The 24,454-nt window shown below is 47.0% G+C and overlaps 1 protein-coding gene across 2 annotated transcripts in view; it reads left to right on the forward strand.

Annotated features, from left to right (window-relative positions):
* Window positions 1–11,761: 11,761 nt before the first annotated feature.
* GTF2A1L (general transcription factor IIA subunit 1 like) overlaps window positions 11,762–24,454 on the forward strand; it is a 57,248-nt gene continuing 44,555 nt past the window's right edge. The window contains exons 1-2 of one of the 2 annotated variants that reach the window (XM_077282447.1): window positions 11,762–11,962; window positions 15,572–15,673. In XM_077282447.1, coding sequence (XP_077138562.1) covers window positions 11,933–11,962; window positions 15,572–15,673 — 132 coding nt within the window. In that variant the 5' untranslated portion in view covers window positions 11,762–11,932. The remainder of the gene's footprint in view (window positions 11,963–15,571; window positions 15,674–24,454) is intronic. The other variant, XM_077282450.1, reaches the window with a different exon arrangement.

A 24,454-nucleotide genomic window follows, 5' to 3' on the forward strand; every position in this document is an offset into this window, starting at 1 on the left:
AGGCGGCGATGATGAACGGCGAGTGCCTGAGCGAGGAAGAAGCGGTTCAGGCCTGCCTTTCTTCACCGGAGATGGACCGGAAGGCCGCGGACCCGACAGCAGAGCTACGTCCACCAATCCCGACCTCGGAGTTAGAGGAGGGGGAACCACGGCCAGCGGGGCCGAATCCGAGCATCCCATTGGAGGAGCCCCGGCCCGGGCTGCAGCAAATTCCAGCGTCCTCGTTAACGGACCGGAGCGACACCGATGGAACCATATTAGGCGCAGGTATGGCCGACGTCCCTGCTCCCCTCCGCGAGCCCACTTCCATGACCCACCTCTATCGCAGTAGGGAGCGACTTATCTCGGCAGGGCTAATGGTGCTATCCCCCGATGACCTGGGGAGGATGGTGCCACCGCTGTCGACTGGAGTGGGGGAGCCTGTGGATGTGAGCTTAGATGGAGTAGTTCTTCGGTGGGACACCCCCTGGTTTAGAGCAGATGGATCCCGGGAGAACGGGTCCACTCTTGCGGTGCTTACATGGGAACAATATAGACAGTGCTTGATTCTGCAGTGGAAAGGACGGAAAGGAGCTGAGTCGATGGGCCCAACGAAAGTACAACAACCCCCCCCGGCATGGGATGACAGAGACGCGGTAAGGCGGGGCACTGTGTTGGCCTACCATGTAAAAAGGGGGTGGGGCCTCATACACGAGCCGGGACTGGATACTGATGTTTTCGTTGCGCACTGTAACGTGAGGGCTCCCTGTTGTGGCCGAAGTGGAGAACCGTTACAAAAGGGGGATCCAGTGACCTACAGCCGCCACTTGAACCCACTCGGGTGGTATGCACGAAATGTTCGGCGGTGTATGTCTGGGCCTGCGGCACCTGCAGCCCCAGATCTGGTCCCGGGAGCGCCTGAACTTGTCACTATCGCGACGGTACGCCTAGTGGCAGCCCCGGAGTTGGCCAGTCGAGTCCATCTGCATGTTCGAACCGAGGACACTGGCGCTGTAATGACCGGGGTCCAGGAACCAAAGCCACCGGAAGGAGAATAAACCTCGATACCATGGAAAATGTAAATAGTTAACTGTTCATTCCTTTAACTGTTCCTGTTTGCTGCTAAACCCGTCTAGGGTTAAAGGTGACCCCTTTGTTGACCCGGGGTCACTGTTGTTTTCCTGAAGTTTATACAGTTTTAAAAAAGAGAACTGCAGAAATCATGAACTGCGCATGATTCAAACTTTCCCTTGTAAATAGTTTGCACTTTCTTAAAGGTGCTCCCTACTGGTCCTAGTTAAAGACACTTTGTGAAGATACCGGACCGGAACTTTGCATGAGACTGGTAGGCTGAGAAGACGAGCTACCTCAGAGAGACCTGGTCCCCTCTTAAAGGGGATGTGAAGAATTGTACTTGAAAGCGATACTGTTACAGAACAGTAATGTGGTAATGATGCCTTGAAAAGAAAATGTAACTGTTTTACATGCCGAGTTATATGTGTTGAATTTGTTAAAATGTGAAATTTGAATAATGTTTTGAAGACAGGAAAGATGCAGAGAGCCCGTAGGGGTAGAAGTAGAGGTCTGCATAGTTGAAAGTAAGAGAAGTAATAATGAGGGTGAGGATAGAAGGTAAACCCTGCGTCCCCATTGAAAAGTTACTTTATTGCTAAGGACAGAGAGTGAACCCGTAGGGGTTAGAGAGTGAGTCCTTAAAGGGGCCGAGTAGAGCTGGCTCAGAGTTCTTCAACCGAAAGGAATGTTATGTCTATACTGTGTATAGTAGCGAAAGGCAGTAGGCCCTGGCTGAACAGGGCGGTCCTGTAGAAGAAAGGAGAGGCAGTAGGTCTGGTGCCGTAGGGACAGGCGGTCCTGCAGGTTCACAAGAAGGAGAATGTAAAGTTGAAATGCCTTATAATGTGATTATAGGAAGGCCTTTGATAGACTAAGAGTGTGAGTTTCTTAAAGGCAATGTTAAGTTATTATTTCAAAAATTGCACTAAATAGAATACCCGGTTGGGTAACAGAAGTTATTTATACTCTGTAAATTATAAGGTTAATTATGTTTGTAACGTTACAAGTGTCCTCACCTCCCATAAAGGGAAGCCTACTTAAGTATACTTATTGTTATTTGCACTCAACAAAATTGTATGTCTTTTTGCTAACCTGTATTGTTGTTTTTCTTCCCAGTCCCGGAGTACTGTGTTTAACCAGGGGGGAGTGCAGCGCCCCAGAGTCCTGGTCGTTGCAGTAGCATGGTTCAGCCACTAAGGGGGGCCATGCTGCGTTCGATGGCACGGAAGGAGTTCTCTGAGCAGGTATCACAGTCACCAATACATTTCACAGCTGGGCCTCCGGGGGGAGCTAAGGGTGCTATTCATTAGGCCACTCCCCACGATAGTGGGTAAACTGGGGGTCAGGCAGGAAGTTAGAGAGAACGCTGACGGGATTGAACGGAGCAACACCTGGTGGCAGAGGGTGTTGTGAAGGGAGAGACTGTAGGGTCTCTGCCAGGGGTGGGATCCTGGCAGAGGCTTGGCATGGAAAGAACGTAAAGGGACCGTGCCTGCTCAGCATAGCGGCGGTGCCCAAGGAAGGACTAAGAAGCGAGATAGATTGTGCTGAGTGAGAAACGAAATCAAGCGAAAGGAGATACCAGTGAGGGTTGTGCTGAAAGAGGCAGCACCTTACTGAGGCGCACTACCGGTGGCCGGAACGCCGAGGAGGTAAAGAGTTTCAAGCCATACCTCAGACCTACGGCAGGGCAGTTAGCTTGAGGCGGACTGTCTCACGCATCACCCAGGAAGGCAAAGGGGGGTACCAACAGGAGAGGGGCGCAGATAGAGTCCCGGAAGATCTCCGAGCCTCCCCGTCATACGGGTGCGTTCCTACCATAGTATCTGGAGGGACGAGGAAGATCATTGCGAATTAAGTTGTTGTGAGGGAACACGAGAAACAGACACAACAGTTGTGGGGTACTTTCCGTAAGCACCGCAGGGAAGGACTGCAACACATAGCGCTAGAAGGAAGGCACCGATTTCCACCTGCAAGGAGAGCTCTGGAAGTGCCATTGGACCGGCCGGACTTGCGCAGCCTGGTGAGCCGTATTCCGGACTGAGGACCCAGAGAGCTTCAGTAAAGAGGTAAAGAGACTGCAACCTGGTGTCCTCGTTATTTACCGCGACCTGCACCCCACAACTGCACCGCTACAACATCACTTATTGCACCGGACGTCCCCCACTGACAGACAGGGCCACGGACCGGGTCTAGCCACCGTGACAACCCCAGGACTGAGACCTAGAGGCCCGGCTCCGGGTACCCCTCGGCCCTGCGGCGGTGTGGGGGCGCTCCAATCCCATACCTCCACCTTTATTGCACGCCCCTCAGCAGGGTCACGGACCGGGTCTAGCCACCGTCACAACCCCAGAGCAGAGACTCAGAGGCCCGGTACCGGGTACCCCTCGGCCCTGCAGCAGTGGGGGCGCTGCAAACTTGGCATCATGAACAGGATTTACTTAAGCCTGAAGAATCAGGTCATGTGTGCCTTGGAACTGTGATTTGTTGTACTTGGACTGTGACTTATTGCAAAGACTGTGTATTGACACTTGCTGCCAAAAAAATTCCCGCCACAACCGCCGCCATTACAGCGCCACAGGAAGCACAAGGAGAGAAGGAGGGCGTGCCATGGGAGGAGACTACCAAAGCGGCACCAAGAGCAGCGACCGCCCCCTCTGACTTTTGCTGCGAGATGACGACCTGCCCGGGAGCAGAGGAGAACCACCCCCTGATTTGCAACGGCAGGAACGAGGTGAAGAGGGAGTTCGACCTCGGAGAAATGGCGGAGCCAGGTGCATGCGTTGCCGCCGAATGCCGGACAGCGATGATGAACAGCAAGTGCCCGAGCAGCGGGCGAAGTGATCCCGGCTTGCCCTCACCCACCAGAGGAAGACTCGCGCCCACCGCCGCTGAAGGATCTGAACTCCTTGGAGCCGTCGGCGGAGGAGTCGAGCCTACCTATCCCGACCATGGAGCCATGGAGGGCGGAACCACATCAAGAGACCACCTTGGAGGAACCGCGGTCCGGGCTGCAGCCGATTCCAGTGTCTTTGTCGGCGGAACGGATCGACATCGGTGGAATCACATCAGGTGCAGGTATGGAAAGCTCCCCTACTCCCCCGGCCGATTCTGCTCCCCCGACCGATCCTGCTCCCCTGACAGATCCCGCTCCCACGACCGCTCCTCACCCCAACAATAACTGTTTCCTCTCGGCGGGGCTGGCGGTGCTCACCCCCGACATGATGAGGAAACTGGTACCTCCACTACCGACCACGATGGGGGAACCCATAGATGTGAGCCCAGAGGGGTAATCCTCCAGTGGGACACCCCCTGGACCGGGCCAGATGGATTTCGGGAGGAAGGCCTCACCCTTGCTGTGCTCACTTGGGAACAATATAAACAATGTCTGATCCTACATTGGAAAAACCGAAAAGAGACCGAACAGACTGATCCGCTAACAGTACGACACCCAAAGCCTGCACACGGCAGGAAAGACGTGGTAAAGCGGGGTACTGTGCTGGCCTTTCACCCAAAGCGGGGCTGGGGCTCCATACAGGAACCGGGACTACCGACTGACGTCTTCGTTACCAGTTACAACGTGAAGACTCCCTGCCGCAACCAATATGGTGACCCACTATTGCAAAAAGGGGATCAGGTGACCTACACCCGCTACCGGAGTGCGCAAGGATGGTGCGCTCGGAATGTCCAACGATGTGGACCAGAGGGAGTGCCACCTGTTGCCCCGACCACGACCGATCCGGACTTGACAGATCTTGTTACTATTGCCACTGTACGCCTTGTTGCGGCTACAAAGCTTGCAGCCAGGGTTAGCCTTCGAATCCAGACACCGGGTGATCTGACTGCACCCGAGAGACCAACCATTGACACTGACACTACATCAGCCGCAGACCAGGGGCCGAAGCCTGAACGGGCAGGAGGTGTCCACTGTCGGCTGATGTCTTGCAACTTACCATGAAGCTCTAGATGCCTCATAACATGTAAATAGTTAACTGTTTGTCTTTTTGCTGCTACAACCCGATCAGGGTTAACTCTTAAAGGGATCCCTTTGTTTACCCGGGATCCCTTCTTCTGCTTTTTGTTTTTGTTTCCTGTTTATTCATCATTGAAAGAACTGCTGGATCATGAACAATGCATGATTACAAACTTTTTGTACATAGTTTGCACCTTCTTAAAGGTGCTCTCTAATGGTTTTACACAAGGAAAGGACTCTTTGCGAAGATACTGGTCTTCGAACCAGCACCGGAGTCCTTGCTGCGAACAGACTTGCAGCTTGAGAAGTTGCACTACCTCATGGAGACTTGGTCCCCTCTTAAAGGGAATGTTCACATATTGCACTTATGAACAGTGTTGCCTTAAGATGGTTAAATGGCAATAATGTCTTGAAAGAAGAAGTTAAATGTAGCTAACTAGTTAACTGTGAGAAATGTTTAATGATGTTGATAGAGGAATGAGGACAGAAAGTGAACCCGTACGGGGTTAGTCAGTGAGACCTCCTAGGAGCCATATAGAGATGGCTCAGAGATCTTGAACTGAGAGATGGATGATACGTTCTATACTGTGTATAGTAGCAGAAAGGCAGAAGGCCCGGGCGGAAAGGGGCGGTCCTGTAACAGAAAGGAGAGGCAGTAGGCCTGGAGCAGATAGGACAGGCGGTCCTGCAGATGTAAAGAAGGAGAATGCAGAAAAAGTTGATTAGCCTTATAGCGTTTTATAAGAAGGTCTTTAGTGGATTCAGTGTGTCCGTCCTTAAAGGCATCGTTAAATAATTGTTCAAAAATTTGCACTTAGTAGAATACCCGGTTGGGTAAGAAAAAGTATTTATAGTATGTTATTTAAAGTATTTAACCATGTTTGTAACGTTCAAGTGTCCTCACCTCCCATAAAGGGAAGCTCTGTTCAAACTTACTTATTGTTACTGCATTTTAAAATTGTATGTCTTTTTGCTGACATGTATTGTTGTTTTCTTCCCAGTCCAGGAGTACTGGATTTAACCGGGGGGGAGTGCAGCGCCCCAGAGTCCTGGTCGTTGCAGTACTGATGCTCCGCCGCTAAGGGGGGCTATGGTACGTCTGATGGCACTGAAGGAGTTCATCTGACCAGGTATCACAGTCACCAATACATTTCACAGTCTGGCCTCCAGGGGGAGCTAAGGGCACTATGCATTAGGCCACTCCTCACAGTCTGGTAAAACTGGGGGTTGGATAGGAATTTAGATCATAGGGCTGACTGGGTTGGAGCCAGGCAACACCTTGTGGCGGAGGGTGTTGTAGGGGAAGATTCGGAGGGGTCCCTGTCAGGGGTGGGATCCTGACAGAGGCCTAGCAACCAGAGAGAACGTTACGGGACCGCGCCTGCACGATATAGCGGCGGTACCCCAAGGAAGGACAAGAAGCGAGGTTTATTGTGCTGAGTGAGAAACGAGATCAACGCAACAAGGAGAATACCAGTAGGAGTCGTGCTGTAAGACGAGGCAACATCCTACTGAGGCGCGTAACCGGTGGCCGGAACGCCGAGGAAGTATAGAGCTCCAGGCCAAACTTCAAACCTACGGCAGGACAGTCAGTTATAGGCGGGCTGTCTCACCCAATTGACCTAGGAAGACACAAGGGGGGTAACAACAGGAGTGGGGCGACGCTAGAGTCCCGGAAGAACTCTGAGCCTCCCCGTCATACGGGTGCGTCCTAAGTAATCATATCATCTGGGGGACGTGGAAGAACATCAGAATTGAGTTGTGAGGGAACACAAGAAACAGACACAACGGTTGTGGGGACTATCCCATAAGCACAGCAGGGGAGGACCACAACACACAAGCGCTAGAAGGTAGGCACAGATTTCCACCTGCAAAGGGAGCTCTGGATGTGCCATCGGACCGGCCAGGCTTGCGCGGCCCGGTTAACCGTATTCCGGATTGAGGATCCTGAAGCCTTCAGTAAAGAGCTAGACTGCAACCTGGTGTCCTCGTTATTTACCGCGACCGGCACTTCACCGCACCATAACGTCATCCCATACCTCCACCTTTATTGCACGCCCCTCAGCAGGGTCACGGACCGGGTCTAGCCACCGTGACAACCCCAGAGCAGAGACTCAGAGGCCCGGTATCGGGTACCCCTCGGCCATGCGGCAGTGGGGGCGCTGCACATGGATGGTACATGGATGATGCATGGCTGGTACATGGATAGTGCATGGATGGTACATGGATGATGCATGGATGATGCATGGATGGTGCATGGATGGTACATGGATGGTGCATGGATGATGCATGGATGATGCATGGATGGTACATGGATGGTGCATGGATGATGCATGGCTGGTGTATGGATGATGCATGGCTGGTACATTGATGGTGCACGGATTATGCATGGATAGTGCATGGATGATGCATGGATGATGCATGGATGATGCATGGATGGTGCACGGATTATGCATGGATAGTGCATGGATGATGCATGAATGATGCATGGATGGTACATGGATGATGCATGGATGATGCATCGCTTGTGTATGGATGATGCATGGATAGTGCATGGATGATGCATGGATGGTACATGGATGATGCATGGATGATGCATGGATGGTACATGGATGGTGCATGGATGATGCATGGATGGTACATGGATGGTGCATGGATGATGCATGGCTGGTGTATGGATGATGCATGGCTGGTACATGGATGATGCATGTATGGTACATGGATGGTGCACGGATTATGCATGGATAGTGCATGGATGATGCATGGATAATGCATGGATGATGCATCGCTGGTGTATGGATGATGCATGGATAGTGCATGGATCATGCATGGATGGTACATGGATGATGCATGGATGGTACATGGATGGTGCATGAATGGTGCATGGAAGATGCATGGATGATGTATGGCTGGTGTATGGATGATGCATGGCTGGTGTATGGATGATGCATGGATGGTACATGGATGGTGCACAGATTATGCATGGATAGTACATGGATGATGCATGGATGGTACATGGATGGTGCATGTATGGTGCATGGATGATGCATGGCTGGTGTATGGATGATGCATGGCTGGTGCATGGATGATGCATGGATGGTACACAGATTATGCATGGATAGTACATGGATGGTGCATGGATGATGCATGGATAGTGCATGGATGGTGCATGGGTGCAAATCCTAGTGGTCGCTCATGCCATTTATGCAAAACACTTTTTTTAATTAAACTAATGTATCCGATATGAAAAATTAAATCAACTTTGCAATAGGTTTTCATAAAAAAAGTATTTTATTTTTTATTTTTCACAGGTCTAACGCTAGGGTCAGAAAGGTATCTTTTTTATCTGAGAGAATTGGGCAGATTATGCAAATCATACTCTGATCATAGTGTGATCTGATTTTCTCAGATGAGGAGAATATAATAACCAAAAATTTCTCCATCTTCTCCATTCTGTCAGTCCATGAAAATTGGACAGCACTCAGATGTCATCCAACTGCAGTCTGATGTCCTCCACGGACTCCTTGACTGTCATTGCCGAGTACAATCCTAATATTGGATCCAACTCGGGCATGCTGTGATTTTTGACTCGGAAAAGCGTGATGTAAGTAGGAGACAGAAAGAAGGAGGCATGACGCTAGGATTAAGCACAAGACTTATGTGATAGTACCATAGCGTTGCAATAGTCTGTATAGGAGCTGTACACACAAAATGATGGGAAGTTATTACTTAAAAAGTGGCTTTATCTTTTATATTACATAATGACAATAAAAAATAGGCTGTAAAGATGAACAAAGCCACTGAAATGGTAGTGGATGTATAAATTGAAGCTAAAATATAAAGAGGCATCTAAATAGGAAAGGGTTCTTTACAGTTAGAGTAGGCAGACGAGTACTAGTCAGTACTATTAGTGGTCAGAATGCCCTCAAATAAGAGGTAGTAATGGCAGATATAGCAGTATTAAAAAGGACTGGATGCTTTTTTCGCACCAAAATTATAAATAATAGATAATGTTTAAGTGGTTGAGAAAGGATGAATTTGATGGACCTCTAATTTTTTCAACTTATATAACTATGTAATAGCCATCGAGTTTCACAGATAGTGAGCTTAAGAAACTACGTAAAGCAATAGCAAATATCAGTGCCTCAATTGTGCCCCAAAACTTGCCCTGTAGCCTAACCTAAAGACCACCATACACATTAGACTAAAGTCAGCCGAGGACGCTGATATTGGAGAGCTTGTCCGAGTCTCGCTGCGGCTCGGAAACGTGAACCGCGGCTGAGTTTACGCAATGTTAAAAAGGAGCACAGTGGGCATGGGATTTCTATAAATCCCATCCACTCTTCTTATAATACAGAACGCAGCGTTTTGGTTCAGCGAAAATACAGTGTCCAAAACGCTACTATTCCTGATCGTGGCCACGCAGGCAGCCTAAGGGCTATTTTCCTGTAAGCTGTTAATTATTACCTTCAATATTTTTGTGAGTACTTTTACAAAGGCCTCATCAGCACATATGCCCGAATCCCGTTTTTCTGGAGCTTCAGGCGTAAGTACTGACAGAGTCACTGACTGTAGGATAAAACACTGTGTGCATGCAGCTTTAGGGCAGAGACAGACTGCCGTATAACTCGTGCAATGATCGCATTACATGGACTGGCCGGCACCTCTCCTCACTTGAGCATGACAGCGTGATGTATTTCTATGCAGCTGTCAAGCTCAGGTCAGAAGTGCAGACAGTTAGTACTAGGTTTTACGATGCGATCCTCGCACGAGTTATACGGCAGTCCGTCTCTGCCCTTAGAGCCATTTTTACTCTCCTTCAGGGCTGCATTTGTCATCTGTAGTACTCTGCTAAGACCACCGATTGGTAGCAGCGGTCATGTGTGGTAGACCCGGTGTCACTGCTTCATTACACATATTTGACAACTTTTTGGAACATCCGGAAGCTCCAAGGAAAAGCGCAGACCTCGTGGACAAGTTGGCAAATATGCCTCGCCAGCATTTCCAGTGGCCTTTGACAAGATATGAAGGGGTGAGGCTATTTTGAAAAAAAAAAAGTTTATTTCCATCAATTTTGAAATCTGATCGATGTGAAGATCTGGAGCACTGCCTTGTAATGGTAGCGGGATATAACAAGTGACTACAGTATGTGCTTATGTATAATTTCATCACATTTCACCCCATTAAACTAATTTGCCAGGAACTTGTAAAATCACTTAAAAGTCATAGCGGCTCGCGTTGTGTGACAGATATTTTTCTCTTCCTTACACCATTTCTTACTGTACACTAAATTTTTGTAAAAAAATTGTAGAGCAATTTGACACGTTCTCCTGCCTTCCCAAAGGGGATATTTTCTTCCAGAAGATTTTTTTTTTTTTAATTTTTACAACAATATAGCCGTGTGAGGTCTTGTTTATTTGCGGGCTGATTTGCAGTTTTAAATCACACCATTCGTTTTCCAAATAAAGTATGGGGAAAAAAAATAAATAAAAATAAATAAATAAAAAAAAACAAGTGCAGTTAAATTAAAAAAAATAAAAATAAAAAAAATAAAAGAAAGAAAAAAATTTAATGTAATTCCACCATTTTTATGCATTCATTATACCATAAAAATAACTTGGCAGTAAGAATCTAAAGGTCAGTGCAATTACGGCAATACCAAACTTGTAAAGTTTTATTAAGTAGTGTAAAACAAAAAATATTGGTTTGTGTTGACATCTTCAGGCACCAACACGGCTCTGCTCCTCCCTGACAGGATTTGTATATGTGACACAAGAGGGAAGGAATTGACAATATCTGAACCTGTTAACAGAACTCGTCCAGTACCGGGGCCCTCTGGCGACATCCGCCAGCCATGTATGTGGGATGTACTCACTGAATGCATGCAGCGGGCACCAGATGTGAGCCCGCTCCATACAGCGCCCGAGTCTACCTGCTGCCAGCGCAATGGCCACAGTTTAACCCCTTATATTATGACAGCGGCTTTTAAAAGGTTGGAGATGAGGTGTCTTTTCTGATGTCCATCTACTCCCTCCACTTTGCTACGTGATTGTGGGGCGCTGACGGCACTGTTATGCCATTTTTGTACAGCAAGCGTCATAGGAGATTGCCAATTTTACAGTATTCTTCAATATTACACTATCCCTTTGAGGGACTAAAAAGAATGTAAAAAAATATATATATATAAGTTGTAATCGTGCCACACTTTTTTCAGAATGTGAATAAAATCTAAGGAAAAAAAATTTGCTATCTAAAAATATACACAAATTTAGTATGATGATGAGCAGAGTGACCCGCGAGGCAAAGTTATCGTGTCACAAAACAATGGTGGGATTTATTTTTCTTTTTTTCGGTACATTATACGGTGAAATGATTCGTGTTCTTCACTATAACTTGTCCGGCAAACAACAAACCGTCATTAGGGAAAAATAAAACGTTCTGGCTCCTGTAACGTGAGGCGGAAACAAGAAAAATCAAAAGTGAAGATCCCAATGGCCTGTATAAGCCTAGAGGGGTGGAGGGGCGACCACCTGGGGAAACCAGAGACCTACAATCACTAAAAGGAACAGCCCAGCAGTTGCCCTTAGCAACAAACCATTTTTTTTTGTGTTTGTTTTTTTCCGTCCAGTGCAGGTCAGACATAACAGATGCCCTGTTTATCTGCACACACAAGTGGCACCAGAGCACGCATGCGTACTAGTCTGGAAATTTACACAGACGTCGCCACACGTCTGAGCTGCAAGCACTAGGTGGCGCCTGTGAGCTCTCCGCGGCTGATTACAGCGCCGGGTCACGTGACCGCACTCCTCGCGCGCTCTTCGGTGACTGCTACGGTCGAGAGGAGCTGCTGGCGGGACAGACGGTCACAGCTGCCCGGAGACCGGCGGACTCTGCACGGCCTCAGCCATGGCGCACTCTGGTAATCCAAACCCCGTGGTAAGGGCCGCTATTTCAGTTAGGAGCACAATGACGGCCTGAGTGTGTGGTAGGAGTGGGTCCCTGATGTGGCTGCAGCAGGTATAGAGTTCATGGTCGCTTCCAATAGACACCAAGGTGCCTGTCTTATGAGCTGTTAAGCTTAATTTCCATAAGTTCAATCACCACACAGTTAAAAGAAAAAAAAAGAAAGAAACATATCAGCAACTGAGCGTGCACCACTGATTTTCTTTCCGCTTGTAATACCACGGTTCCCCTGTAGTGGCCGCTGTCGGGGAAGGTCATCACTGGTGTCAGGTTATTTAAGCAGAATCGGAACCGTCCCGTCACTGCACCTGGCTTGGAATCGGAACCGTCCCGTCACTGCACCCGGCTTGGAAGCAGAACCGTCCCGTCACTGCACCCGGCTTGGAATCAGAGCCGTCCCGTCACTGCACCCGGCTTGGAATCAGAACCGTCCCGTCACTGCACCCGGCTTGGAATCAGAACCGTCCCGTCACTGCACCCGGCTTGGAATCGGAACCGTCCCGTCACTGCACCCGGCTTGGAATCAGAACCGTCCCGTCACTGCACCCGGCTTGGAATCAGAACCGTCCCGTCACTGCACCCGGCTTGGAATCAGAACCGTCCCGTCACTGCACCCGGCTTGGAATCGGAACCGTCCCGTCACTGCACCCGGCTTGGAATCAGAACCGTCCCGTCACTGCACCCGGCTTGGAATCAGAACCGTCCCGTCACTGCACCCGGCTTGGAATCGGAACCGTCCCGTCACTGCACCCGGCTTGGAATCGGAACCGTCCCGTCGCCGCAACTTGATCAGATTTCAGGGTGTTTTTGATGAGATCAATATTAGTCCTTTCAAGCGTCAGATTTTGGGTGTTTTTCCCAGATAGCGCTCGTACCCTTGACGGTTGAAAACTGATGACCCTGATCAAAATCCCTAATGAAATGCTGAATGAGTTTTCTTATGCGAGAAAATCAGTGACAAGTGAATAAGCCCTAATTCGAAGTTGTCCTTTTGAAGGAACATCGTCAGCATAGAACAATTGTACAAACCAAGTATAGGCTTCATGGCGCGGCCAGCCATTTACCTTTCCACCTTTTTGCTTTCAATCTATCTCTGTCCTTCTCTGGCTCTTTGAAGCCAGAACTGTCAGTCAAAGAAGAGGGCGGGAGATGGAGGGGGAAACAAACAGATGGAAAGATGTTGTTAAATGTTACACCCCCCATGGTGCACTTAGCTCCTGTGCTTGGTTTGGATATTCATCTGGCGGTCTCAACAAATGTGGCGCATGTGTGCAATACCCGGCCCTCCGCACCTGGTGTCAGACTGCCGGTCTTATGCCTATGAACCGTGCTCTGATCGCAATACCCGGCCTGAGAGCCAGGTCTTCTGGCCTGAGCGCACTGCCTCTTAGGCCTTATTCAGACATCTGTTTTTCATGTATGTGATCCATCCAGGTTTGTTATAGGATGCATTGTGGTATGCAGCTGTTCACATGAATGTGCATTTCTTTTCTTTATGCGGATCCATGTAATGGGTGAAAATCACCCATACAAGTCTATGGATCCATGAAACTCCTGGTCACTACACGGATGCCATCAGTCTGTAGTCTTTTGTTAAAGAAGCACTCTTCTGGTGGCATAAACTTATATGAACTGTAGCGTGAGAAAATAAGAAAAATTCCCACGCTAGAGTTCAAATGAGTTTATGCCACCAGGGGTCACAGTTTCGGTGATGGCACCGCTAGTCCCTGGAGCTCCGCCCCCTGCATTTCATTCATTTCCCAGTGTTTTACAGCCAGGAGCGGCTTGCAACACAGACACTACTAACATTATTAGGGATATGTAAAAATATAATGGATATGAAATGGTTTACTGTATGTAAAGATGTCTCATATCCTGTCGGGTTCGGTAAGGACTTGCCAAAAGCCAGCAATTGAATTACCAGCTTTTCTGCTATCTAGTGCTGTAAGAAATATAATATATATATTCATATGTATGTGTCTCACTGATATATATACTGTGTATATGTTTTCAAGAATATTCGAGCCCATGGATCCATTATATGTCCATTTTGCTAGCCGCCGGCAAAATATCGCCAAACGGACACTCGGGTGCGAGGAAATCGCATCCTCGCATTCCAATCGGATGACAGACGGATCACTCTTCAGGAAACACTTGTACGATTCTCATCTGTCTAAAACGGACCGATTTTTTTTTTTTTTTTTTTTTTTTTATATACACATTGTGACTCCAGCCTAAGACGTGCCAGACAGAAGTGCGTCATTCATCCCACCCATCAGCGCCTGTGTCGCGTGATCGGGATGAGTTGTCATGACTCCCAGGGGTCTGCTGATGACCCCCATGATTGTCATTACGAGCCTTCTGTGAATGCTGGCTTGTGGCTGGCATTCATAGGTCGTGATTAGGCATGAGCGAACATTGTCGTCTCCCTCCTTATTCAGCTTGCTAATAGAGCTTACCAAATAGTTGCAGGGGGAACCCGGATACCTGGATCACACCTGGATATTCAGGTGTCCGGCGCAAAAATACACTTATTTTGTATTGTTACATTAAAAAATGTCTGATCTATCAAAATATAAAATAAATTAATCCAATTAGTAAACGGCGTAATGAGAAAAAATCAAAACACCAGAATCATGTTTTTTGGCCTTCGCAACATTGCAGTAAAATGCATTAAGAGTAGTGATGAGCGAGCGTGTTGGGATAAGGTGTTATTCGAGCACGTTCAAGATACTTGGATAATACCCGAGTATGTTCAGATAACACAGTATGTTTGCTCATCAAGTGATGATCAAAACACTATATCTACCAAATGGTATCAATAAAAACGTCAGCTCAGGGCGTAAAAAAAATAAAGGGCATCATCCAGCCCCAGATCCTGAAAAATGAAAGCGTTACAGGTCTTGGAAAATTACAAAAACGTTTTTTTTTTACAATTTTTTTTCACCTAAATAAAAGTTTGGTATCTGAGTACTTGTACTGACCTGTAGCATCATATTGCCTGGTCAGTGTTAACATATAGTGAACATGGTGAATAAAAAAAACAAACAAAAAACAATTGTGGAATTGTACTTTTTTTTTTTTAATTTCAAAGCACTTGATATTTTTTTCCCTTTTTTCAGTACACTATATGGTAAAATCAATGGTGTCATTCAAAAGTACAACTCGTCCTGCGGAAGAAAAAACAAGCTCTCATATGGCGGTGATGATGAAAAAATGAAAAACTCATGGCTCTTGGAAAAAGAAAAGGGAAAAAATGAAAACGATAAAATGGAAAATTGCCGGGTAGTGAAGGGGTTAAATGGGTTGTCCACTTATTTAAAACTGATTCTCCCAGAGTGGTGAAAAAAAATATGCTAGTTGCCGGATCAGCGCTGCTCTTCATTTCTCCGCACCGTGTCCCCCTCTGATCTCCAGGCGGAAGTGTCATTAGACAGACCTGACCCCCAGCATGTGTGTGTCCATTATCCGTTTGGTGCAGCTTTTTATTACTTCCATTTTATTGAGATGGTTTTTTTTTATCATCGCCATTGCAAGTGGTTCATAGATTTCACTCACATCACGTGTCGTTTTTGTCTTTAGCCCAAGCTTTACAAGTCCATTATTGAAGATGTTATTGAAGGAGTGTCAGAACTTTTTGCAGAAGAAGGTGTAGACGAGCAAGTTCTAAAAGACCTTAAACACGTGAGCTATAATGTTTTTATTAAATAATAGTATGTAATGTGTGCGGTCAGGGCCGGCTTCAACACCTGGGCAAGTGCTGGGGCCCTGAGCAGGGGGCGGGTTGGTCTCACTCGCCACCGGGAACACCGGCGTGCTATGGGGGCCAGGCGCCAGCGCCTGCAAGTAGGCATCCCCTGATTGCAATACCTACCTCTCCCCGTTTGTCTGCGGCTTCATCCTCGTCTTCTGACTCTGTGACTTTTCAGGTCAGAGGGTGCAATAATGTCACTGCAGTGCGCTGTCTGCTCTGAACAGTCACAGTGCAGAGAGCCGGATGACGCTGAGGAGTCCAGAGCAGAGCAGCGGCCAGCAAAGTGAGGTGAGTATTTATTTTTATTTTATTTTAATGTTTGGAACATTATATGGGGCCCATTCTGTATGGAGCATTATATGGAGCTCATTATACTGTATGGAGCATTATATGGGACTCATTATACTGTATGGAGCATTATATGGGACTCATTATACTGTATGGAGCATTATTTGGGACTCATTATACTGTATGGAGCATTATATGGGGCTCATTATACTGTATGAAGCAATATGGCTCTCACTATTCTGTATGGATTAATATATGGGGTTCATTGTTCTGTATGGAATATGTAATACGTTAAATACAAGCGAGCCCTTTCCTTTGGGGCGCGGTCAGACGTCTGTGCAAATCAGTCTGATATTGGACCTCAATACACAGACTGGTGGCAGGTCTCCCGATTCGAATGTGGCATCTTCATAGAAATGTATGAAACTGACATGCTCGGAGCGGCAGACTCATGGCCACTCCGTGCATTGCGGTCTGATCTTGGAGCGATTTGTACAGGTGTCTGAATGGACCCATCATGTGATTTACACACTCTACAGCAACACCATCATCTTTTACTTTAATGTAGCTTTTGTCTATAAGTGTATATACCCAACACGTTTCCAGTATAATGGAAGATCAAGATCTAGTGTCTGCAGCTATGGAGCAGCAAGTAGTCTAGATTAAAGCACCCAGGGTGCAAAACATTGTTAGGGTATGTTCACACGTTCCTGATTTCCCTCCTTTTTTTCAGGACTAAAAACCGCAGCTCTTGGCAGAAAACGCAGGTGCGGTTTTTGGTGCGGTTTTTTATGCAGTTTTCTATGCAGATTGTCTGTGTTTGACACAAATAAAGCTTTAACTGCAGTGGGGGAAAAAAAAAAAAAGAAATGTCATTTCCTTGTCCAACCCTTTTCTTCTTCCATCCTCCATTTTGGGACTAAACACCAAAATGAGTGGACGTGTTTTGAATGACAGCGCTCCGCAGAGTGCTGAGCGTAGGCCAGATCACAGCCCGCGGATCCAGCTCTATCCAGCTATTTAAGTCTACGTTCACATTTGCGGTCTGCGCCGCAGCGTCGGGCGCCGCAGCGTCGCCGCATGCGTCATGCGCCCCTATATTTAACATGGGGGCGCATGGACATGCGTCGCACTTGCGTTTTGCGCCGCATGCGTCACTGCAGCGCACGCATCCGGGCGCAGAGGACGCAGCAAGTTGCATTTTTGCTGCGTCCAAAATCAATCAAAAAAAGGACGCATGCGGCGCAAAACGCAGCGTTGTGCATGCGTTTTGCTGCGTTTTTGTTTGCGTTGTGTGTTGCGGCGCCGACGCTGCGGCGCACAACGCAAATGTGAACATAGCCTCAGTGCCACGTATTTCAGTGCCACGTATTTCAGTGCCACGTATTTCAGTGCCACGTATTTCAGTGCCACGTATTTCAGTGCCACGTATTTCAGTGCCACGTATTTCAGTGCCACGTATTTCAGTGCCACGTATTTCAGTGCCACGTATCACGTATTTAACTGCCACGTATTTCAGTGCCACGTATCACGTATTTCAGTGCCACGTATTTCAGTGCCACGTATTTCAGTGCCACGTATCACGTATTTCAGTGCCACGTATCACGTATTTCAGTGCCACGTATCACGTGTTTCAGTGCCACGTATCACGTATTTCAGTGCCACGTATTTCAGTGCCACGTATTTAAGTGCCACGTATCACGTATTTAACTGCCACGTATCACGTATTTCAGTGCCACGTATCACGTATTTAAGTGCCACGTATCACGTATTTAAGTGCCACGTATCACGTATTTCAGTGCCACGTATCACACATATATATAACGTATAACACACTGACAGGAGCCATAGTTCCTGTCGGTGTGTCACTGCGCATGCGCGAGCGAGTTTACCGGCGGTCATTGACCCCGGCACTCTCGCTTAACGGCAGTGCTGCGTGGGAAAGTTCAACGCAGCTGTACTGCCGTTAACCGAGACGCCGGAGCCATTGAACTCCGGAACAGTACGCGATACACTGCTAGGAGCTTCGCTCCTGGCAGTGTATCGCCGGAGAGCAGCCGATCGGCGTGGGACACTCGTTTTATGGATTCTGCGGACAGGGAGTATGGATTTGATTTTTTATTTTGGGATTTTTCCCTGGAGGATCGAGGGCTTCGCCTACAAGTGTGCTGTTGGTGAGTATATACTCTATGTTATGTGTTGTATGTACTGTACTGTGTGTCATGTATGTGTATTGTGTGTAGGTGTTTGGTGTAAACTTTACTATTGTGCTAAGTCGCCGGACACAGGGACAACTCTCCCATCCTAATACCGGATGGGAGTAGTAGTCCCATACGGCGACTTAGCACAATGGTGGCACTAGCGTCGCATGGGGACACACACACACACACACACACACACACACACACACACACACACACACACACACACACACACACACACACACACACCAAATCAATCAAACGGCCGACACGATCCCCATGCGACGGTATGCCTCCATGTCTCTCCGCCCAAGCACTTCCGCCCACGCACTTCCGGCCGCTTCCCCGCACTTCCTGCTGCAGCGGTTCTGCACCACAAACCGCAATAAAACCCGCAGATATATTTTTGATCTGCGGGTTTTACTGCGGGTTTGACCTCACAATGGAGGTCTATGGGTGCAGAACCGCTGCTGTTTCGGACAAAGAAGTGACATGCTCCTTCTTTTTTCCTGCAGCTATTCAGCGCGGCTTTTTTTTTTAAATTCAGGATCATGTGCACAGCGGTTCCTGTTTTCCATAGGGTACATTGTACTGTACCCTGCATGGAAAAAAGCTGCGGAACCGCAGCGGCAAAACCGCTGTAAAAAACGCACTGTGTGAACATGGCCTTACACTAGAGGTGTTCCCACAAATAGCTTAGACAAAAATGTAACTTTCAGTTTTTAATGGGAACCTGACAGCTGATTCATGTTGCCTGATATCTGAGCAGTGTGTATCGGGCATGTGACTTTACATAGTAACATAGTTAGTAAGGCCGAAAAAAGACATTTGTCCATCCAGTTCAGCCTATATTCCATCATAATAAATCCCCAGATCTACGTCCTTCTACAGAACCTAATAATTGTATGATACAATATTGTTCTGCTCCAGGAAGACATCCAGGCCTCTCTTGAACCCCTCGACTGAGTTCACCATCACCACCTCCTCAGGCAAGCAATTCCAGATTCTCACTGCCTTAACAGTAAAGAATCCTCTTCTATGTTGGTGGAAAAACCTTCTCTCCTCCAGACGCAAAGAATGCCCCCTTGTGCCCGTCACCTTCCTTGGTATAAACAGATCCTCGGAGAGAGATTTGTATTGTCCCCTTATATACCGTATTTTCTGGTGTATAAGACGACCCCCAACTTTCCATATAAAATATGGAATTTGGGATATGCCCGCTGTATAAGACGGGGGTCATCTTATACGCCCAGTCATCTTATATGGCGTGTGGTTCCCAGGGTCTGAAGGAGAGGAGACTCTCCTTCAGGCCCTGGGATCCATATTCATGTTAAAAATAAAGAATAAAAATAAAAAATATGTATATACTCACCCCTCCAAGAAGCCTGGCTGTCACTGCTGCAAGCGTCTGCCTCCGTTCCTAAGAATTGCAGAGCATGAAGGACCCTCGATGACGTCGCAGTCCTGTGATTGGTCCGTGACCGCTCATGTGACCGGTCACCTGACCGTGACGTCATCGAAGGTCCTTCACGCTCTGCAATTCTTAGGAACGGAGGCAGACGCTTGCAGCGGTGACAGCCAGTCTTCTCGGAGGGATGAGTATATCCATATTTTTTATTTTTATTCTTTATTTTTTACATGAATATGGATCCCAGGGCCTGAAGGAGAGTTTCCTCTCCTTCAGACCCTGGGAACATCCAGGATCGCTCCCTGCACATGCCGTACCTGGCGTATAAGACGACCCCTGACTTTTGGGTCAATTTTTAGGGGTTAAAAAGTCGTCTTATACGCCGGAAAATACGGTACTCATACATGGTTATTAGATGGCCCCTCAGTCGTCTTTTTTCTAGACTAAATAATCCTAATTTCGCTAATCTATCTGGGTATTGTAGTTCTCCCATCCCCTTTATTAATTTTGTTGCCCTCCTTTGTACTCTCTCTAGTTCCATTATTTCCTTCCTGAGCACCGGTGCCCAAATGGTGACTTTAGCCAGGTATATTTGACTGAAACTTTGTCGCAAAACCTCTTCTACAAGCCACCGGGCATCAAGCCGCCCTGTAGACTAAACGGACAGGCAGGTGCCTTGTGGCTTCACCCTGAAAGCTCCTTGACCCCCTGTGTGTATATAGGGAGAAACCATTCAGTCACTGGCAGTGGGCAAGAAGAATCCACCGGTGACCTACCTGTCTAACTAGCCTCCCGTTCAGCTTGGTCCCAAGTGACTTATGAAGTATGTTTCTGTTTTTTAAACGCCACACAAAGTTTCACTGTCAACCATATATGGCTGAAATCATACAGCCAGTGTCTGATACATGCTTATGGATCGGGCATCAGGTATCCGTTATCGGGTTGCCTTTAACATCTCCAGCGTCCATCATGAAATAAATGAAAAAAAATGTACCTATGTGTAATCATGTCAGTCCACTTAGCAGCTCTGCTGTAGAGGGATTTCAGATGTCACTGTCACTCTGTGATGTGCGGGGGCTTTGCAGACTGTTGGCGCGGGGGCTTTGCAGACTGTTGGCGCGGGGGCTTTGCAGACTGTTGGCGCGGGGGCTTTGCAGACTGTTGGCGCGGGGGCTTTGCAGACTGTTGGCGCGGGCGCTTTGCAAGTGTGACGTCAGCATCATAAATTGACATGCTGCCGTTTTCAAATCTATAGCGCCAGTCAATTTATACTTCAGGTTTTCTCTCTCTAAGCACGTGAATGACAATTTACTAACGCCTACTGTACTACATCTTGAAATTTGCAGCGTGGTAGCAGAGCCTAAAAGGAACTGTCTCGCCCACATAGACGTCATTGATAGGCAACCCCTTTTAAGATGCGACAGCATCTGTAAGACACGGTACATAGATTTTGCTGAATACTAGTAGATTTGAGAAGAACTGTGACTTATTTTGTTCTTTAATTTACCGTAGCTGAATAAATCTAAAGGTGTATACTGGACATTGTGCCACCATAGCTTTCCGCATGTCTTGATAAGCAAACAAAAACTATTTTTTCGGGTAAAATGAGAAATGAAATAGTAATTCATGGCGATGCAGGCATAAGCCAGATCTTGGGCTATAAATCTCCTTCAGTCATGAAGGCTTTGATGGCCTGACTAAATAACTGCATACAAACTTACTTTTCTGTGTCTGGAACAGCGGGCAGTCATTTTCCTTTTGGCACTTTTTAGCCCTTAATGTTATTCTGTGCTGTATGTCTTGCTAGTACACGCATCCTGTTTGAATATAATTTAATGTCATCTTTACATCTAATTGCATCTGTTCAGTAATGTAGTTCTCATACATGGCTGCTTTGTGTTATCTGTTTGGCTTGCTGATGATGATTTATATTGGGAGCAGACAGCTCTCCATCCATTTTACACAAGGATGCTGTGGTCGGTGGCCATTTCACCAGGCAAAGTAGGAGTCAGGAGTCCCCTGTTCTATATGTAGACCCCGAGATCAAATATATATATATATATATATATATATATATATATATATATATATATATATATATATATATATATATATATATATATATATATATATAGCACATCTTGGGGATCATTTGTGGAAGACAGATGGTACGTCCACAGTCCTCCTAAAACCCCTTTGTGATGCACATGTATGTCTCGCAGCAGTGTTGGCTGTAAGGAGGAAGCTCAGGAGCAAACACTCAGCAGATGCTGACTGTGCTACACAGCCGAAATCTATCCTAAAACAGCAGTGACCAGAGCTTGCTCCAGGTGCTACTATTAAATTCTTTAAATGCCTCTGTCAATTTCTCACTCTCTGACAGCAGCAATCTGGGTGTCCTTTCCATCAGCGTTCACAGGGTGTAGATGGTCCGCCATGGCAAAGGCCCCATGACTGGTATGTTGGTGTTCCCACAAAGCAAGAGCAGAGGTTAAAGGGAACCTGTCATGTAAAATAACACTATTAACCTGCAAATATGGGGTTATTCCAACATCGCCATCACTGAGAGCCCTTCTGCCGGAAGGATATGAACTTCCAGTCAGTGGGACGGTGCCGGCACAGTTTCAGTCACTATTCTTTGCATAGCGACTGTTGGCTGTAATTGCGCCTACGGCACTGATTGATAGTCTGCTCTAATGCTGAGCTGCTGGCAGTCAGTGCTGGGGTCGCGATTACAGCCTCCGCTCTCTAGGCACAGAGCTGGTTCTGGAAGCCGGACGCTGACGGAGGGCATAAAGATCATTTCCTCCTGGCAGTGGGGCTCTCAGTGTAGGGGCCACGTGGTGTCAGAACGCTATTAACATGCAGATTAGCCCAATATATGTAGGTTAATAGCGTTCTTTTACATGTTCGTTTCCCCTCAACTTCACAGGAGACATATTTTGGCTATATAGTGCAACACTGTTATTGCTCTATACAGTAGAAGCACTTGGCCAGTCACATAAAAATGTGATTTGACCCATGTTTCCCCAGTTAAAAGTTAAATAAAAAAAAAAGTATATTACTGTGTTGCCGCGTCCGTAAAACCCCAGTCTTTGAAAAGATAGTTATTTAACGTGTACCATAAATAATTTAAAAATAAAATCGAGATACCAAAATTACCATTTTTTGATCTCTGCAGCTCCCCCCAAAATATATTTAAAAAGCTATCAAAATGTAATGCGTACCGCAACATGGTGCCATTAAAAACTGCTGCCCAACTTGCAAAAAAAAGCCCTCACACAACTCCATCAATGGAAGAATAAAACCGTTATGAATCTCGGAAAATGGCAATATTTAAAAATGTTTCTCTTTTTTTTTTTTTTTTTTTAAAGCTAATAAAATAATAACAAACAAAACTATACAAATTTGGTATCGTAGTAATCGTACTGACCCGGAGAATTGTTCTGCCCGATCTATTTTACTGTAAAAACAGAACCCAGGTTCCTGGAATACTGATGTGTTTGTGTTTCGAGTAGTATAGAGATCCCATCAACACCATCCAGGGTGGTTACATTTCTGACAGCAGTTATCTTCGATTTAGGCTATGTTCACATTTGCGTTGTGCGCCGCAGCGTCGGGCGTCTGCAGCGTCGCCGCATGCGTCATGCGCCCCTATATTTAACATGGGGGCGCATGGACATGCGTTGTGTTGCGTTTTGTGACGCATGCGTCTTTTTGGGCGCACGCGTCAGGGCGCAGAGGACGCAGCAAGTTGCATTTTTTTTGCGTCCAAAATCATGCAAAAAAAGGACGCATGCGTCACAAAACAATGCGTTTTGCATGCGTTGTGCATTGCGTCGCGGATGCAACACACAACAACGCAAATGTGAACGTAGCCTTACAAAGCCCAGTTACAGAACTCACTAGTAGATCACCAGTAGTCAAGATGTTCACACCAAGGTACAGAAGTCACATAAGACACATTAGTAGTCATCATCACTAGTGTTGAGCGATACCTTCCGATATTTGAAAGTATCGGTATCGGATTGTATCGGCCAATATCCGAAAAATATCGGATATCGCCGATACCGATACCCGATACCAATACAAGTCAATGGGACACAAATATCGGAAGTGATCCTGGATGGTTCCCAGGGTCTGAAGGAGAGGAAACCCTCCTTCAGGCCCTGGGATCCATATTCATGTGTAAAATAAAGAATAAAAATAAAAAATAGGGATATACTCACCCTCTGACGCGCCCTGGTTGTAACCGCTGGAACCGGCAGCCTCCGTTCCTAAGAATGAGCGAGTGAAGGACCTTCGATGACGTCGCGGCTTGTGATTGGTCGCGTGAGCGGTGACCTATCACAAGACCGCGACGTCATCGCAGGTCCTTCACTCGCTCATTCTTAGGAACGGAGGCTGCCGGTTGCAGCGGTTACAACCAGGGCGCGTCAGAGGGTGAGTATATCCCTATTTTTTATTTTTATTCTTTATTTTACGCGCGAATATGCATCCCGATCCCGATTCCCGATATCGCAAAAATATCGGAACTCAGTATCGGAATTCCGATACTGCAAATATCGGCCGATACCCGATACTTGCGGTATCGGAATGCTCAACACTAATCATCACCGCAGCCGAGCAGACAGAAGTGAATAAATCGGAAACAAAAACATTTCTTTTTTCTTCTAGTCCTTTTTAATTACCAGAAGAAGGCATTTTGTATGTCAAGCAGCTTGGATTGTGGCCTCTCTACTCTTCCTCCAGACTCTGGGACCTTGATTTCCAAGGTCTAGTGTGAAGTATCCACAATCAATGATGGTTTGGGG

The sequence above is a fragment of the Ranitomeya variabilis genome, chromosome 2 (assembly GCF_051348905.1).
Source record: "Ranitomeya variabilis isolate aRanVar5 chromosome 2, aRanVar5.hap1, whole genome shotgun sequence".
NCBI classification, from domain to species: domain Eukaryota; kingdom Metazoa; phylum Chordata; class Amphibia; order Anura; family Dendrobatidae; genus Ranitomeya; species Ranitomeya variabilis.